The sequence below is a fragment of the Corylus avellana genome, chromosome ca7 (assembly GCF_901000735.1).
Source record: "Corylus avellana chromosome ca7, CavTom2PMs-1.0".
NCBI classification, from domain to species: Eukaryota; Viridiplantae; Streptophyta; class Magnoliopsida; order Fagales; family Betulaceae; genus Corylus; species Corylus avellana.
Window position 1 is genome coordinate 29,364,328 of NC_081547.1, and position 15,935 is coordinate 29,380,262.

Genomic DNA, 15,935 nt, shown 5'->3' on the forward strand with positions numbered 1-15,935 from the left:
TTTTAGGAAGTGTGTCACCAGCTCATAAGATTATGACATATCATTTTAGAACAAACTTTTGGGAATCAAATTTGGGAAGTGTAACATTTCTCTAAGATAAGAGCAGCTTGCTGAAGAACAATGTTATATTCGTTTATTTTATTTTCTTTTTTACTCTTAAAATTAACGTGACTCTTAAAATTACTATTAAATTTTGAATGAATTACTATTAAATTTTAATCTAATGGTAATTTTAAAAGTCACATCAACGCTATAAAATAAAAAGAAAATAAGAAATGAACCCAGAATTTTATGTTCTTTCTATTTGTTTGTGAAGCATGGTGTAGGCCTTGTTCAAATGCACTATATTGGTACAATAAATTTACGATAAGTCCACTCAAACACATCAAACTGTATGAAAAAATAATCATACCGCCTTCAGCTTGCGCTTGCAAACATTACTAAAAAGTCTTTTTTAAAAAGGGTATGCTTCCCCAAATGTTAGGTAACATATATGTATATATTTTTTCTCAAAATATCTTACCGACTTAAGCATCGGACGCTTCCCCTATTTTTCATGACCGACAATTTCCAACGACTATTTCTCTCGTTTTGCAGGAGCTTTGTCGCCCATACGACTTTCTGAAAAATTGCTTCAACGCAATATAAAAACACTATAATCTAGAAATTGGACAACTTAATCTACGACGAAATAGGATCCTTTAAAGAAGAGTTATTTTAGAATTTAAATTTTATTTTGTTACATCAATATATATATATATATATACCTTAAAATAAATTATTGACCTTACCCTCTACCATTGCCGGAAGTTAACGGCACATTCTTCTAGCTTTATACGTGGAGAGATGAATATTTCCTTTAAGGTGGGATGACTTCGTGAGGTTTGCTCAGAAGGATGGAGGCCTTAATATTCAAATATTTGATTTACGAATTATTTTTTCCAAGTTTGAAAAATTCCAATAATGTTGGCTATCATTCCATCTAATCTTCATTTTTTTTTATTTTTTATTTTTACTGTGGGTTGGCTTCGAATAATCAAATGTTTTTTTTGCAGAATAATCCAATTATCTTAAAATTCCACAAACGGCGCCCGCACGCTTATTCAACTTCTTAAACCACATATAATTCTTACATGGTCGTCTTTTATATATCTGTGCCCACCTAATCACCATCTGTTAGCCACGTGATCATCGCCACCTCGGCATATCCACTCGCGTTGACTTCTTGCTGCTTGCGCAAATTTCTTCTCCTGCACCTCTTTTGTCAGAAATGGGCTTTACTGTACTATTTTCATCCACATGGAGATCAAATATTTCGTGTTATTTTTTATTTTTAATTTAATGATGTATATGGTACCAAAAAATTGAAGTGATCCCGTGCGATCTCATACTCGGCCATCATTAAGTCGGATTTGAGCTAGAATTGCCTGCGACTCTCTCTCTAAGAAAAAAATAAATAAATTTTTGTTTGCATTATTAGTGGCGGAGAATAGGGTTTTTCTTTTTTCTGCCTAGTTAACAGAGGCTGAAAAGCGGATTTCTCTTAAAAATGGAGAGAATTCAGATTGAATAAGTTAGAATTTAATTAATTGACCTACTAAATAACAAATAAGAGAGAGCTAGGTGGGGTTTGAAGACTTTTTCGGCTTATGTTAGCAAAAGTTGAAACTTAGGGGGTATGTTCACAGTTAACCCACAAGCTACCAACAAATCATATATAGTCCACAATATGGTTGGGAGGGACGAGTTACTTTACTTGTAGTACAATTGTTTATGCAATTCAATTAATTTTAGATTCGTAGGAATTCTAATTGATGTGCAAGCTACCCCCAACTTCTCTCTACTCACTTAATTTTTCTTTTGTATACTTAATATTGAATATGTTAAAAAATCAGTTGTTGCAAAAGCTTAAGGTAAAAAAAAAAAAAATGAATTTAATTATTTAATTAATGTTTTGATGCTACTTTTAGATAAACGATAGAATCATGTTTAAAATTTAAGACTTTTGTTTTAGTATCATGTTAAATCACCAGTTATCACAAAAACTTAAATTGATAAAAAAAAAAAAACTTAATTATTTAGTTAAAGCTTTAATAAAATTAGCAAAAATCCATGGTACAAAGCTATAATATTGGCCAATTAATCATCTTTTTATAAATACATGCCTATGAAGCCCATATGTGCCCGAACATCTCCTTCTCTTATACTCATAAAAAGAGGGAGGAGCGGAATTTTTCTTTAAACTGGGTTGATTTTTTTTTTTTTTTTTTTTTTTTTAATTTAGTTTATAAAATTGTCATAGGTCTATTAACACGTAAAAAATACATGTTTTTTAATTTTTAATAGAAATTTTTTCAACTCTTCAATATTTTTATTATTATTATTATTATTATTATTTTGGGTAAAACTCACACAAATCCAACAAAACCCACCTGGTTTTGGTTCTGGCCAGACCATCATTTGTACCTTTGAAGCAATTCCAGAAATGGGCTTGATGGGCTTTATCTTTAGCGTACAAGTTTTATAACAAAATGAGGTAATGCTGTCCAGACTCCACGCTGCGCACATCGTGTACCGTACTTCACTCAAAAAAGTGTTATCCAGGTAATTACGATTCGATCCTTTATGTATAATGTGCATCAGGATCCTCCTGATTTCATTGAAAAGTTCAAGATTCATTTAATAATCTAGGTTAAATTTTAGAGATTTAATGTCATATATGTTGCCGAACAATGAATATATTGTCACGTAATTTAACATTTTTAAATGATATACTATCATATGTATCCTTAAATACTACAAAATATAATTTAGACAATTATATAAAAAAATTTTCATTTCACGTGAAATTGAGAAAATCCTACTCTACACATTAGGGGTATCAAGTTGTTGATACAATGATTGCACGCGAGTCACGAGAAGAAGGCTGTAGAAAAAAAAAAATAATTAAAAAGGTTTACCAAAGATCTGATATAACAACCTACGATGATTAGGTCAAAATGGGTAAATAAAAAGGAAAGCCAAAAAGGTAAAATGAGAATGTGGCAAATAATTGCACACCTGATGAAGGGCCTTGCCCTCTTTACATAGGCCAGTCATTCTGACCTCATTCGTTTAGGGTTTTTGGAGTCTCCCATTAGAATTTTGTTAAGAACCCATTAGGTTGACACATGACCCATTAGAGGTATCCAACAAGAATATGTATACTATTAAGTTTAATAAATTAAATTGAAAGAAGTTCCATCCAATTAAGAAAAAAACTTTGTCAATTAATATATCCTCGGCAACATCTTCAATTGATCTTGAAATCATGAAGATGACAACTATTTCCAACTGGACATACAATTACAAATCACATTTGCCGACTACATATAAAAGCATAATATTGTCTGTAGCGAAATGAGCTGTCCATTAATATTAGTTTAGATACAGTTAGCTCCCGTGATGTCTAATTTAACATAACAGTAAGCAACTCTATTGCTTAAAAACACCAAAAGAAGCTTATTTATTTCTTGGGGGTGCGCTGGAGCACGGAAGAACAAGAAGGACACCTGATCAGACCGTTCACATTGCAGACCGTGCAGCTCCTGAACCCGATTTTCTCTATGTACAACTTGTGGCTCCCATCACACCGTTCACATACAATGAATCTAAGTCCTCCACATAGATCACATGCATTCGGGTCGACCACCGGCAACCGCGCTATCAATTTCTTCAACTCCCCACTCTCATGCAGCTGTCTGATCTCCTCGGCCCCACCAATGTATCTCCCACCAATGAAAACTATTGGTAGGCTAAAATTCTTACACCCTATGATCTCCTGCAGCTCGTCTAAGAACTGGCCGTCCATCGATACATCTCGTTCGTCCATCGGGATGCGGAAGCCTCGGAGAATCGATCTGGCGGCTCTGCAGTCCTCGAAGGTCTTGCGTATGACGCGGAGGCTCGTGAAGTAGAGCACGATGCGCTGATCAGCGCCGGGGAGTGTGATGGACGGTTGTGATGAGTGGGAAGGGGATGGTGGCGGAGTTGCATTGCGGCGGGCCCATGCGCGGAGGACTGAGGCGGAGACCCGGACCCGGTGGAAAATGGAGGGCGACTTTGGGGATTTGGGTTCGGGTTCGGGTTTGGATTCTTCGTCACAGAGGGTTTGGATGTCTTTGAAGGATGAGCAAGAGAAATTTAGTGGGCGTGGCTTTGATGTGGTGCGGACCCTGCTTGGTGATTTTAACCATGGCGCCCACATGAGAGAGATCGAGAGAGAAGATAGGGGCCGGGAGAGCTAGGGTTAGGAGAGAGACAAGAAGGGGCAAGAAAAGAAGGATGTGTTTATTAGTTGCTGGTTGGGGTTATAAGTTATAATAAATAGGGGTTCTTTAAGGAAAGGATAAAGAGAGATCCTAACTAAGCAAGTGATGTCAAGTATTCTTCTAGGCGGGAACGAGATGTTTTAAATATGGTAAATGGTTAAATGACTACTATAAGTTTTTTATTTGTTTTATATGATAATTATTGGCCAGGGATTACGTCAAAGATGGGGAAACCTACGGTGTAAATGATATTCCTCGTGGATAAAGTTATTGTACACTGAAATTTTCAAATATTTTATATATATATATAAGACTCACATGCTTACAGGTTAATTTAATAGACTAAATTGAAAAAAATTCTTCTTATATAATTGGAAAAAAACTTCCTCCATTGCCATTGGCTTGTAAAATTATAACACAATGGTACAACTTACCAAGAGTGGGCGGACCAGATCTCGATTTCTAGCAATTTAAATAACAAATATGAGAGAGTTTTTATGGAGTTTACCTGCCCAAACAAGTGGGTAGGCAGCCCAAAGTTTTGCTAAGACCGATACATTCCATATTAGCTCTCTAACATTTATTTATCCAAATCATTAGCCATCCAAATAACAAAATTGCTAATATCTCTATTATCAAAAACATTCTGTTGTAAATGTTACGTTTATACTTGGTCAAACCACGTGCATGCACATAAGGTATGATAATTAAAATAACAGTTACATGTGGGATTGTGAGTTGTTCGCGACTCGCGAGTGCAAAAACAAGGTGGCAAGCAGAACTTTTAATGTATCTTCTAATGATCTCCACCACTTGTCCCCAGTTTTGTTTTGCTCCTATTTTATGTGTTTTGTCCTTTCTAGTCATTCAAAACATCCTTTGGCTAAAAACAACACTCCTACAAATCTACAATAAAAAATTAAGAATCCTAAATGAGTCAAGGGGATCTTTCTTATCAGGTTTTCACTCAACTGCCATGATCGGTCGTGCATTTGAATTCAAAAACATGCTTCAAAGTAGGAATAAGAAATCTCTGATTACCCAACAACAGCCAGAACTACAAATAAACTGTTGGGAAGAATAGCGATCAGTGTCAAGTTTACAGTGCAACAAAGATGATAGTACTAAAATTCAATCTGACCCATAAATCACGAAGGTATATATATAGTATATATAAACCATATAGAAACAGGGGTGACCCCCCTTCTTTTAACCTACCTTTTCTACTTCTTTGATCTACACAAAGTTCTTCAATTCCAGTATTTGTTAGTGCTACATTAGCTGCAACAAGAAAAGATCATAAACTGGTAAGCTAAAGACAGAAATCAGAGAAGAAAACTCTGAATTTGGGGTGCTCACATCTGTCACATCTTTGCTCCTCTAGAGATGAGAATGTCCGCATAAGGCACCATCTGTTCAACTCTTAGCATATCGCTAGAAGCTAGAACTACATGATATCAAATACACAGTTACTATAGTTTCTTGTTAGTTGATTTTTATTTTTATTTTTGCAAAATGTGATCTGATTTAGAACAGTCAAAATCACCAGAGTCATAGTCGTACTATAGTATGCAGTGGAAGTACTAGTAGCATGGATAGATGTGTACCACAAGTCTGATAAAAGAGCAGGGCTGCTCCTTTCCTATTCATTCCAGCTGCGAGGTTGTTCAGGGATTCTACTTGAGGGGCTCCCGGTGTGTTAAAATGTGCTTTCATTTGCCTGTAGGCATTTTTAGTACAAGGAACATGCTTAAGTTAACTATAAACTCAAAGTGACTCCTGGATTGGAGAATTCAACAGATGTCAAAGAGAATTATACATTCGAATAGAATCAGTAATCTGGTCAAAAGGATGGTTGATTTTTTCGTGTTGGGTTTGTGTGACTCCAGTTTCCACTAATAGTTCTGCAACAAAGAAGTTCAATAAGGTCAAGTAAAATGTTCAAGTAGATGGAGAAACTACTCCGAAAGCTATATTTGATACAACAATTGAGAAGGATGCTAGGTTATATACCTTGATCAGGTGTTAGACCTTTTTCAGACAGCCTTGCTAACTTAAATTTTGGATCAGAGTGCTTCCATGTATGCTCCTCAGCTACTGGTTCAAGGCCACCACTGCTGTGTCTAGAGGAAGAATAGGGCTTTTTCCTGTTGGATCTGTCAGCAGTCAATACTTCAACAATCAAAATCAATCACAATGTTTTTGAATGTAGCAGAAAACTCTTCTTGGCCCTTACATGTGCAATATATGGTCACTACTTAAGGCTGAAGTAACAATTAATGCAACATTCTTTTTACCTTACGGACTTGGTATTTATATATATTTTATAAGTAAATAAAGGATTTGGTCAAATATATATATTCTACAAACCTTCCTGAATTGACTTCTGAATTATGTGAGAACACACCTTGTCCAGATGCTGAGTTAGGAATGGATCTTACATCGTCTACAGCAATTTACAGGACACAAAAAGTTGATGTAGAGTATCCTCACAATCATTTGGTGACATCAAGACTTTTCCAGAAAAGTGAGAAATACAAACTGTTAAACAAAGATGCGTTATACCAGAATTTCCAGGTGTGACCAACAGATTCACCTCAGCTAACCCGGTCCCATTGTTCATAAGGTTGGCTCTTAGTTCCTCCATTAGGATTTCAGTTGGTATGTCATTGTTGACAACATTTGCCCGTTGCTTCTCTATTGAAACTCCCAGTGACTGGGAGCCGACTCCGCTATGAAAATCTTCAAAAGGCTTCACATTTTAATAAAATCTTCAGACATAGACTAAGCTGTTATCCTGGAAGATATTAGAGTAAACCAACAGATTGGTTGAGTGGCTTACAAATCCCATTGGGTCTGGATAATGTACTCTCTCTGGCGGTGATGACAATGATGGTTCTGGGGGCAGGGGTGAAGAGGTCTTTTCTGCATGCGGAAGTACTACTTATCTCTCTTTCCTATATTTATTTTCATGAGGAAATTATCAAAAGAAGCAATGAGTAATACTGACCAGAAGGTGAGTCATGCGGAGGTTGGATGCTTTTCATCCATAGCTCCAGAAGAGGTGGTGGATAATAGACTGCTCTACTTCCATTTACAAATAGATCACCAATTAGTACAATAGGTGGCAGGTTCATGAGGTTAACTATCTTCATGGTAGACATAATCTCTGTGTGCTGCAACAAAGAGCACAAAAACTTGTATTCTATTGCTTGAAGACAGATACTTGCTATCTCTATATTATAAAAAATCTGTAATCTTTGTACGCCATTCTTTAAAATATCGACGTTTCAGATTAACGTCCAAGATAATTCTTAAATACAAGTCTTACTGTCCAAGTATGCTAAACTCAACAATTAATTGGTAGTCAGTACATTCTAAAACCTATCGAATTCACATCGCATTTTACCCAGAAGCTAAAAAGTATGCTTTAAGCATGACATAACATTAGTGGTCAAACTTGATCCATATCTGCACCATATAGAATAGAATAAATTGAAGGATTCATATTAAGAATCAGGGACAAACCTTTCTCTTTCTTCCCCTTCTGGAGGCAATATCTGAGGCATTTTGAAGCCAAGACTGGTATACATGACCAGGAATCATGGTTTGCTCATAATCCATGATAGAGGCTGCTGGTATTCGTGTTTTCCTTTTTTTGGGTCTTGGCCTCTCTTGATCCTGCTTCATCAAACTTTCTTGGTTGGTTAAGTTTGTATTGTTTCCTTTGTTATATTCTTCACATGATATTTTTTGGGGTAACATAATTAATGGTAAATTATGCTACCTGTCTAGCTTCCTTGTATCCATCAGATTTCTGATTGACCTGGTGATCTGGATGTTGGTAATGAAATTCATCAGCTGCAGAAGGGCTTGGAGGTTAGCAAGCACAGCCAGGTTTATAGATTTCTTTTTGAGGGGACAAATTAAGATAAACAGACCTACATGTTCACATAATAATCTAAGGCCTTTGCCAACATGCCTAGGTTCAATATTTCTTAGTTAGTTGAAAAGTGTAAGAAGAAAGACGAACACATTAAATGAGAGGTACTAATACACCCTGTCAATAGACCTGAGAAAAGCTTAACAATTAGTCTACAGTAAACATTCAAGGTAACAACTAATAAAAAACAAATCCAAGTTAACATTCAAGAAAACTTGCCAGGTTTACCATGTCAAAAGATCATCTCAAGAAAACCCGGAATGCTTGCTTTTGTCTTTCCCTGCTAATTGCATTCTAAAATGTCTGATACTTTTCACAAGATCACATTCTAGAGAAGCATCACGGGCTTCTCATTTGTGCGTGTGTGGGGTTGTACTTATTGGTGAGCTGCACAGAAAGCATTTTCACCATAACTTGTTTTTCTTACTCTCTTGTTTACGCTTTCAATGCTCGAAATGTTAACAGTTAAAAGTGAACATAATTTGTCCTATCATAGCCAAGCATTTTATTTTATCAATTCATTTAACAAACAAAACCTGTGATAGATTGTAGCTGTAGAAAAAGCAACACAAAAACATAACATATCTGGCTCAGCAATATGGACTGTATCTGTGAATGATGGTTGAGGAAACGAATTAATATCTGCAAATTATAAATTTAAGTTCACTTATGCCACCTCCCTCAACCAAAACCCAATGTTTTACTTAACGTTAATTTTCACAAGTAGGGAATATATAGAAGTGACTTGTGGAGTGAAAGTGAAGAGGAGTTGAAGTGAATGTTTAGGCAGTGCTGGATTCATAATTCATAGTCCTTTACATTCTAGGAATAGAAACAAAAATTTTGCCTTATGTAAGCTGAGTTGTAAGCATTAAAAAAGGGGTCATGATGCTGACCTCTTTGAGGTTCATCTTGTAGAGGTGGGGAGGGTACAAGTGTCGTTGGGATTTGTGTATGCTCTCCTGAAGTGAAGTTCAGCTCAGTCTCCCCATCCCCTTCAATATCAAATCTGCATATGGTCCAAAATGGGCAGTGTATAAGAATATAATTTAACACAGAGGATTATCAAAATACATTGCAGATCTGATTAGAGGAATGAACGGGTATGGGTTTGTTTCATGCAAATTCTTTGAATGCTTAATGACTGGTATTTCAAATTCTAGTGTGCATTATATATATTTTTAGCCATCAAAACGATGTCCTGACAATCCTTCAGTATAGAATAACAAAAAATATGTGCAACCTAAATTTATAATGCATCACGATAATGGATTTAACCTTTCAAAGCGATTGTATTGATCTGCATTAGCTTGGTAAGAATCAAAACGTTCGAATAAGGTGATATTGTCGGCAAAAGCTGAGCAAAAGAGTAACAGATATTAGCAGAAGGGAATATTAACATACTTGACATTACATATATGGCCCCAAATTAAAACTAAGAAGGAGGCAGATTAAAGGAATAAAACAAAACCTTGATGCAATTTGTGGTATTGATCTTCCTCCCCAGCATTATCATTAATAAAAGGTTCATCCACACTATCTAGTCGCTGCAAACATGGAAAGTTAACTCCATGAGTAATTTTGGAGGATATTTCATTGAGTCTAATTTCTGGTTATATAACTGTGAAGATGTCAGGACCACTACCACCTTACAGCCTATACATAGGGTTTGGTCCCAATTGGTAAACTGTAGTGACTTATGCAATCCTCTTCCTAATAGGACTCTTTTACACTATTCCATTGACAATTTTCATAAGAACATTTTCGCGTGAACATGACATAGAAAATACATCTCATGCCTGTTAATTGGAGGAAAGGGGCAGTAAATTGATTGGCCAAGTAAGAGGGGAGTTACTTCTCTCCACTGGGTATGTGACGCCAAACCATGCCACATCAATTTGAAGGCAAATCACCATCACATAGTGACGATTAGCAAAACTAGAAAAGCAGAATAGTTTTGAATTTTGTGCATTAGGCATTATTGTGAATACGATACCCTTTTTCTTCCCATGATTGTAGACTGGAAGAAGTAAGAAATTATAGGCCAGCTACCACAGCTCCACACAAAGCTGATCAGATACTAAGCTACAATATTAGAGAAAAACATTAAGTTACAAACCTATGAAAGCATGATTGTTTGTTTTGTGGCAACGATACATTAATTCACTTAGTGTGGAACTGTGGAAGGAGGTGCAACTTCCACATCAATGCGTGCTCGGTGCCTGAATTACCTGAGGTCATTAGACCCATCTTCCAAATCGTAAACAAACAGTGCACATATGTTTATCTATTTGAAAAAGGAAAAGACCTTCTATAGCTGATGGTCGACTCGGTAAATTGGTCAAACATATACCAGTCAGGGTGAAAATTCACTGTCGGATCCTTAACCTTATGCCATGCAGAGGTGGTGAAGACACATTCATCGAAAAAAAAAAAAAATAAAAAATAAAAAAGTGCAGAAGTGAGAAGACACTATATACTTTCTCTTCTCTTCACTCAAATTCTTCGAAATGACATAACTAACCCTAATGGGACTTCATAAAAGCTGATGATGATGAACCAATCATGCATAAATAAAGGTGTCTTGTTTCGTTTACCATGGCAAAATAGGCGGTTTGTTGGAAGCCCATGGTGGCGGTGGCGGTGGTGCTGGAAAAATGAAGGGAGTGCTCAATGTCTCCGACATCTGTCTCTTGGTTCTCAGGCAGCGTCACAGCTTCTTTCCTGCAAACACGGAGACACACCAAACGACCGTAATTAAATAAATCCACTAAAATTGACCTTCCTACCCTTCCCTGCCCCCCACGTCTCTCTCGTTTGCAAATACGGCGCCGTATTGAACTACGCTAATCTACTCTTTTCCCTGAGCTTGGTGGCACTGTCCTGTACATATGCTTGTGAAGCATCATCAAAGAGAGAAAAGAGTGAAAAAACCAAAGAGAAACACTATGACTGACTTGGCATGAGATTTTCCTTTGGGGAGGACAGTGGGGTCTGGAGCAGCTTTCACCTTCCATGCTTCGTTTATTTCAACCTGGGAACAACCATAATTTAAGCGAAAAAACAATTAAAAAATTAAAGAAAGAGGGGTGGGGGGGTGTGAAAAGTAGACTTGAAAGTCCATGTGAGTACCAGAAGACGGGAAACATCATCTGTGATGCAAAACAGAGTACATGAAAATGCATTAGATATAATGGTTCTTCAGAAATTTAGTGGAATTGAGGTTTGAAATGAAAATGAAATAAGAGTTTAAAGAAGATTACCGTAGAGGAGCTTGACTTTTCGCTCGTAGACAATCACAACCCCACCTAAAAACCGCGTAGAGGAGAGGGTGTCTCTGAGTGTATGGAAACAGGGACTGAAATTGAAGGAAAAACAGAGAGAGAGAGCGGATGATTACCCATGAGAATTCCGGAGAGCCTGAGAGCCATAGGAACTGATGGATTCAAAATCTCTTCACTGTCATAATAGATTGAAAAATGATTGGTAACTGCAAGAAAAAATTACGAAAATAATTTCTCAAAAAAAAAATTACGAAAATAATACTAGTAAATAATAACCAGATCTTGATGATGTTGAGCTTATCAAGCTTTCTCCGGTTGATCTTCGCGTGCAAAGTTGCAGCCATCCTTCATAAATGAGAGACGCGCACACAACGTAAATACTAAAGAAATCTCTGCGCCACAATCACCTAAATCTAATTCATGTAGTTTTGATTTGGATAAAAATGAAATTAACTCCGATAAATTACAATCCATTTTCAAATTCAATTACGAGCTGATAGCTTAAGTTTTCAGAAAGTAAAATCACAAGAACTACGGGCACTGAAAATCCATAATGCAGAGGCATAGTAAATTCGTCGAAATCGCATCCCGTTTTCAAAGAGAAATGATGGGAATTACAGTGAATACCAAACACTAAACGAAAATGAATCAGAGAGTGAATCAAAATGTTGAGTACCAAATCTGCCCCAGCGGCGCTTTGCGAGCGAGAAGCTGGTGTGAGTAGAACATTTTGTCAACGGCGAGTGTTCGGAAATATAACCAGAGAGAGAGAAGAAGAAGAAGAAGAGTCTTCAATGTCGGTGATTGAAGAAGAAGAAGAAATCGCAGAGAGAGAGAGAGAGAGAGAGAGTTGCAATGAGAGTGGTATGTTACTGTGTTTTTGATTCTCCGAACGAAACTAACTAATTGCGCGCTATGGCAGTGAGCGAGGTGTAGGAGATACAGTGACCTGAGGTGCTTGGACTTATTGGTGCTACGAACAGGAAATAAGAGTTAGGATAAAGCGAGTAATTCCTGTGACGGTAACAATAGCAAACTCGCGGGCAATACCGTTTTGAGTCTTTGGGCCCCACAGAATCGCCGTTTATCACCTCCAATCCATTCTTGCATTCAGCCCTTCACCTCCATTCTTGTTTTTCAGACAATGATTTGAACTTAGATTAATGTATAGTAGTTAACTTAAAATGTAACTTGTTCTTTTGTTGAATAATAAATAATACAAGGTAGGAAATTAGGTCTAATAAAATTTATACTATCCTATATATTGGCCTTTTACATCAAAAGGTGCATATTGTCTATAGATATTGCACGTAATGGAAGAGCCTCTTCCACAAATACAACATCTCATCGAGCCTCAAGAAAGAAAAATATAGTTCTAAGTTATTCTATATATAATATTTAGAGAAAGAGAAAAATATAATATGATATAAATTATATTTTCATTTAAGAATTATTATACAATGTTGATGTGACAGTCTCAACTAACTTTTAGATTTGCTGTTGTTAACAAAAATAAATTAATTAAAATTGTCACATCAATATTTATAAAATTGTTGTGAGATGTCACATTCTTTTTAGAAAAATACTATACACAACATTTGTATTTCATTTTTATCTTATTATGTTGTCCTCATAAGGTGTGTAAATGCCTATGGGCAATGGATCAGCTCTTATTATAAAAAAAATATTTAATAACTACTAAACCCACCTACATTAACATTATAAAATAAAAGTAGAATATAGATGTGGTTACTCTAATATTTATAGGAACGTTTCACGTTTGTAACATGGATGTCCAAACTAATTGTGGTTTGCTAAAGCATATTAGTGTTTTTACGAGGCGAAAGATTTTTCGTTCAATTCTAAACTCACGGTCTAAAACGACACACGACGATCCAAAGGGACGACCGTGATCAGTCGAAGTGACCCCACAGAATCACGTGCTTTCCTAAGCAAAAGGCAAAAGCATACAAAAATGGTCTCTGACAAACTCTCCTTCTCCCCCTCCGCCTCTCTCCCTCTCTCCTCTCTCTCTCTCCCTCTCTCTCAGTGGCAATGGAGAGACTAGTGGAAGTGTCGGACCAAGAGGTGCGCATAGACTTCGCGCTTAACTGCAAATGCCGGGCTAACGTGCGCCTGAGGTCACTTTCAACCACCACCCCCATAGCCTTCAAGGTCCAAACCTCTTCGCCCAACAAGTTCCTCGTTAACCCGCCCACTGGACTCATTCCTCCCTCATCCTACGCCACGTTACAGATCATCCTCAAACCCCAGACCCAACTCCCACCCACCTTCCCCCGCTCACCGTCCGATCGTTTCCTCATCAAGACCGCCGAGTTCGTTCCCAGCTCTCCCAAGTCTACTCACCAGGACTCTATCAACTCCTGGTTTTCCACCAGGCCCCACGGGTCAACTCAGGACCTCAAACTCAAGGTCGCCTTTGTGGGTCCCGTACTTCTCCTCCACGCCGTCAGATGCGGAGACTTGGACTCCGTCAGGAGCTTAATCAAGCGGCAGAGACCTGTTCTGGCCGAGTTTTCACCCGGGGAAGCCGACTCACTCCTCCGTGTCGCCACTGAATTGTTCAACTCGGAGGAGATGGTGAACCTGCTTGTTGAAGCTGGGCTGAAGATAGACGCACGGGTAAAGCTGGAGAGTGCGAGTTCTACGGTGGATTCATCGAAGGTGTGGCACCAACTGCACGTAGCGGTGTCGTTTGATCGGACGGACGAGATGTTGGATTTGATAAAGACGAGGGAATATGGGTCGTTGGATTGGAGGGATAAGGAGGGTCGTACGCTTTTGCATTTGGCTGCGAGTAAGGGAAGTATCGGGTGTGCGAAGGTGTTGCTAGAATCGGGTGCGGATAGGAACGCGAGGAGTCAAGACGGCCGCACCGCGCTCTATAGGGCATCGGCTAATGGAGACCGTCAGATGGTGGAGATGCTGATCGAGTTCGGCGCGGACCCCACAATCACCAATGATCGTGGGCGATCGCCACTTGACGTTGCTCGTGACAAGGAACACGTAAGTATTTTAAATAAACCCACATGTTAAATACTTCAGGGACGTTGGGCTTCATGGGCTAATTGGCTCTTGATCTAAGCCCCAATTGTGTTGTTAATCTTATATATAAAATCATCACAAACTTTGGCCAATGAATTCGGAAATAAAAAATATTGAGATATTACAATCAATGTACATACAAAAATTTCCTAAAATTAGTCTAATAAGTGTTAAGTGTATCTCTCATTTTTTAAAAAAAAAATTTTAACAGTCATTTATTGTCATTCCACTAATTTATGAACTCAAACATTAATTTTCGAGAAACTCAAACATGTTGAATGACATTTGTCACTTATTAGAGTAGGTTGAAGAAATTTCGTCCAAATCAATTTGAAAGAAATTTGTGTTCTATTACAATTATAATCACTTATAAACAATGTTGCAATCCACCTGATAATAAGAAAACTATAATAAAGGTGAAACGCTCTCACCCTTCTTAACTTGCACCAAGGAACCAACACTCTGGTATATTTGTTGTTGGATGCAATTACAAATATAGCAAGGAACACGTTTATATTGCATACAATCCATTACTTCTATAGTTTTGATTCCAATTTTGTAAAGGCTTTACATGCTGTAACCCCTCAATTGGCACTCTTTTAAATTGGGTTGTAAACTAAATTGAAATTTCTATTGTTCTAGCCCTCTTCTCTAATCAAAAGTGTTAATGCGTTTTGTAGTACACTGAATTACACTTTACTACACTTAAACAAAGGCTATTGTAGGCCGGTGACCAAAATTATTGTATGACCATCCAGAAAGAGGTTGTGATGATTCTGGAACGAGGAAAAGCAGTGCTAATGGCTGCAATGCGCGGAGAGTCGGAGCACCTCGAGTCGCTGCTCCGGAAAGACGCGACAACAAACTACCGCGACCAATATGGCTTGACAGCCCTCCATGCAGCAGCTATAAAGGGGCACAGGGATGCAGTGCTGATGCTTGTTGAATACGGGGTGGACTTGGAATGCCAGGACAATGAAGGCCATGCACCGCTACATTTAGCTGTGGAGGGTGGCAGCCTAGAGACAGTTGAGGCATTGGTGGAGAAGGGGGCTGATGTTGATGCCAAGAGCATGAAGAATGCTACCCCGCTCTTCATAGCTAGAGTCATGGGTTACGATGATATCTCTGAGTTCCTCATAAGCAGGGGAGCCGACTCTTCTCTTACATCTTTTTCTTCTCCTAGTTAGAATCTGTATGCTACCAATTTTCATTTATTGTGAAGTAATTTAGGATACACGTTCATGATTACCTCTAGTTTTTTCTCTTCTTTTAGTTTCTCTAACTTTGTCTAGTGAACTCACCTAACACAGCTACGACAAATCTGGATCT

General features: G+C 37.7%; 3 protein-coding genes across 3 annotated transcripts; 1 reads left to right on the forward strand and 2 right to left on the reverse strand.

Moving 5' to 3' along the window:
• Positions 1-3,285: 3,285 nt before the first annotated feature.
• LOC132188232 (uncharacterized protein At5g39865-like) lies at positions 3,286-4,516 on the reverse strand. The gene has a single exon (XM_059602645.1). It carries the CDS (start codon positions 4,244-4,246, stop codon positions 3,506-3,508), a length of 741 nt encoding a protein of 246 aa, XP_059458628.1. The 5' UTR covers positions 4,247-4,516; the 3' UTR covers positions 3,286-3,505.
• Positions 4,517-5,289: 773 nt separating this feature from the next.
• Positions 5,290-12,275, reverse strand: LOC132188292 (sister chromatid cohesion 1 protein 1). Its single transcript, XM_059602712.1, has 21 exons — positions 12,214-12,275; positions 11,814-11,882; positions 11,654-11,712; positions 11,517-11,561; positions 11,386-11,405; positions 11,211-11,287; positions 10,851-10,977; positions 9,725-9,800; positions 9,532-9,610; positions 9,150-9,262; positions 8,098-8,171; positions 7,839-7,991; positions 7,321-7,486; positions 7,153-7,235; positions 6,876-7,062; positions 6,681-6,756; positions 6,324-6,466; positions 6,130-6,214; positions 5,918-6,030; positions 5,670-5,757; positions 5,290-5,591 (listed from the first exon to the last, which is right to left on the reverse strand). The coding sequence occupies exons 1-20, from the start codon at positions 12,264-12,266 to the stop codon at positions 5,675-5,677; spliced, it is 1,881 nt and encodes a 626-aa protein (XP_059458695.1). The 5' UTR covers positions 12,267-12,275; the 3' UTR covers positions 5,290-5,591; positions 5,670-5,674.
• A 1,261-nt stretch (positions 12,276-13,536) lies between these two features.
• LOC132186745 (protein VAPYRIN-like) lies at positions 13,537-15,854 on the forward strand. The gene is made up of 2 exons (XM_059600774.1): positions 13,537-14,564; positions 15,362-15,854. The coding sequence occupies exons 1-2, from the start codon at positions 13,593-13,595 to the stop codon at positions 15,791-15,793; spliced, it is 1,404 nt and encodes a 467-aa protein (XP_059456757.1). The 5' UTR covers positions 13,537-13,592; the 3' UTR covers positions 15,794-15,854.
• The last annotated feature ends 81 nt before the right edge of the window (positions 15,855-15,935 follow it).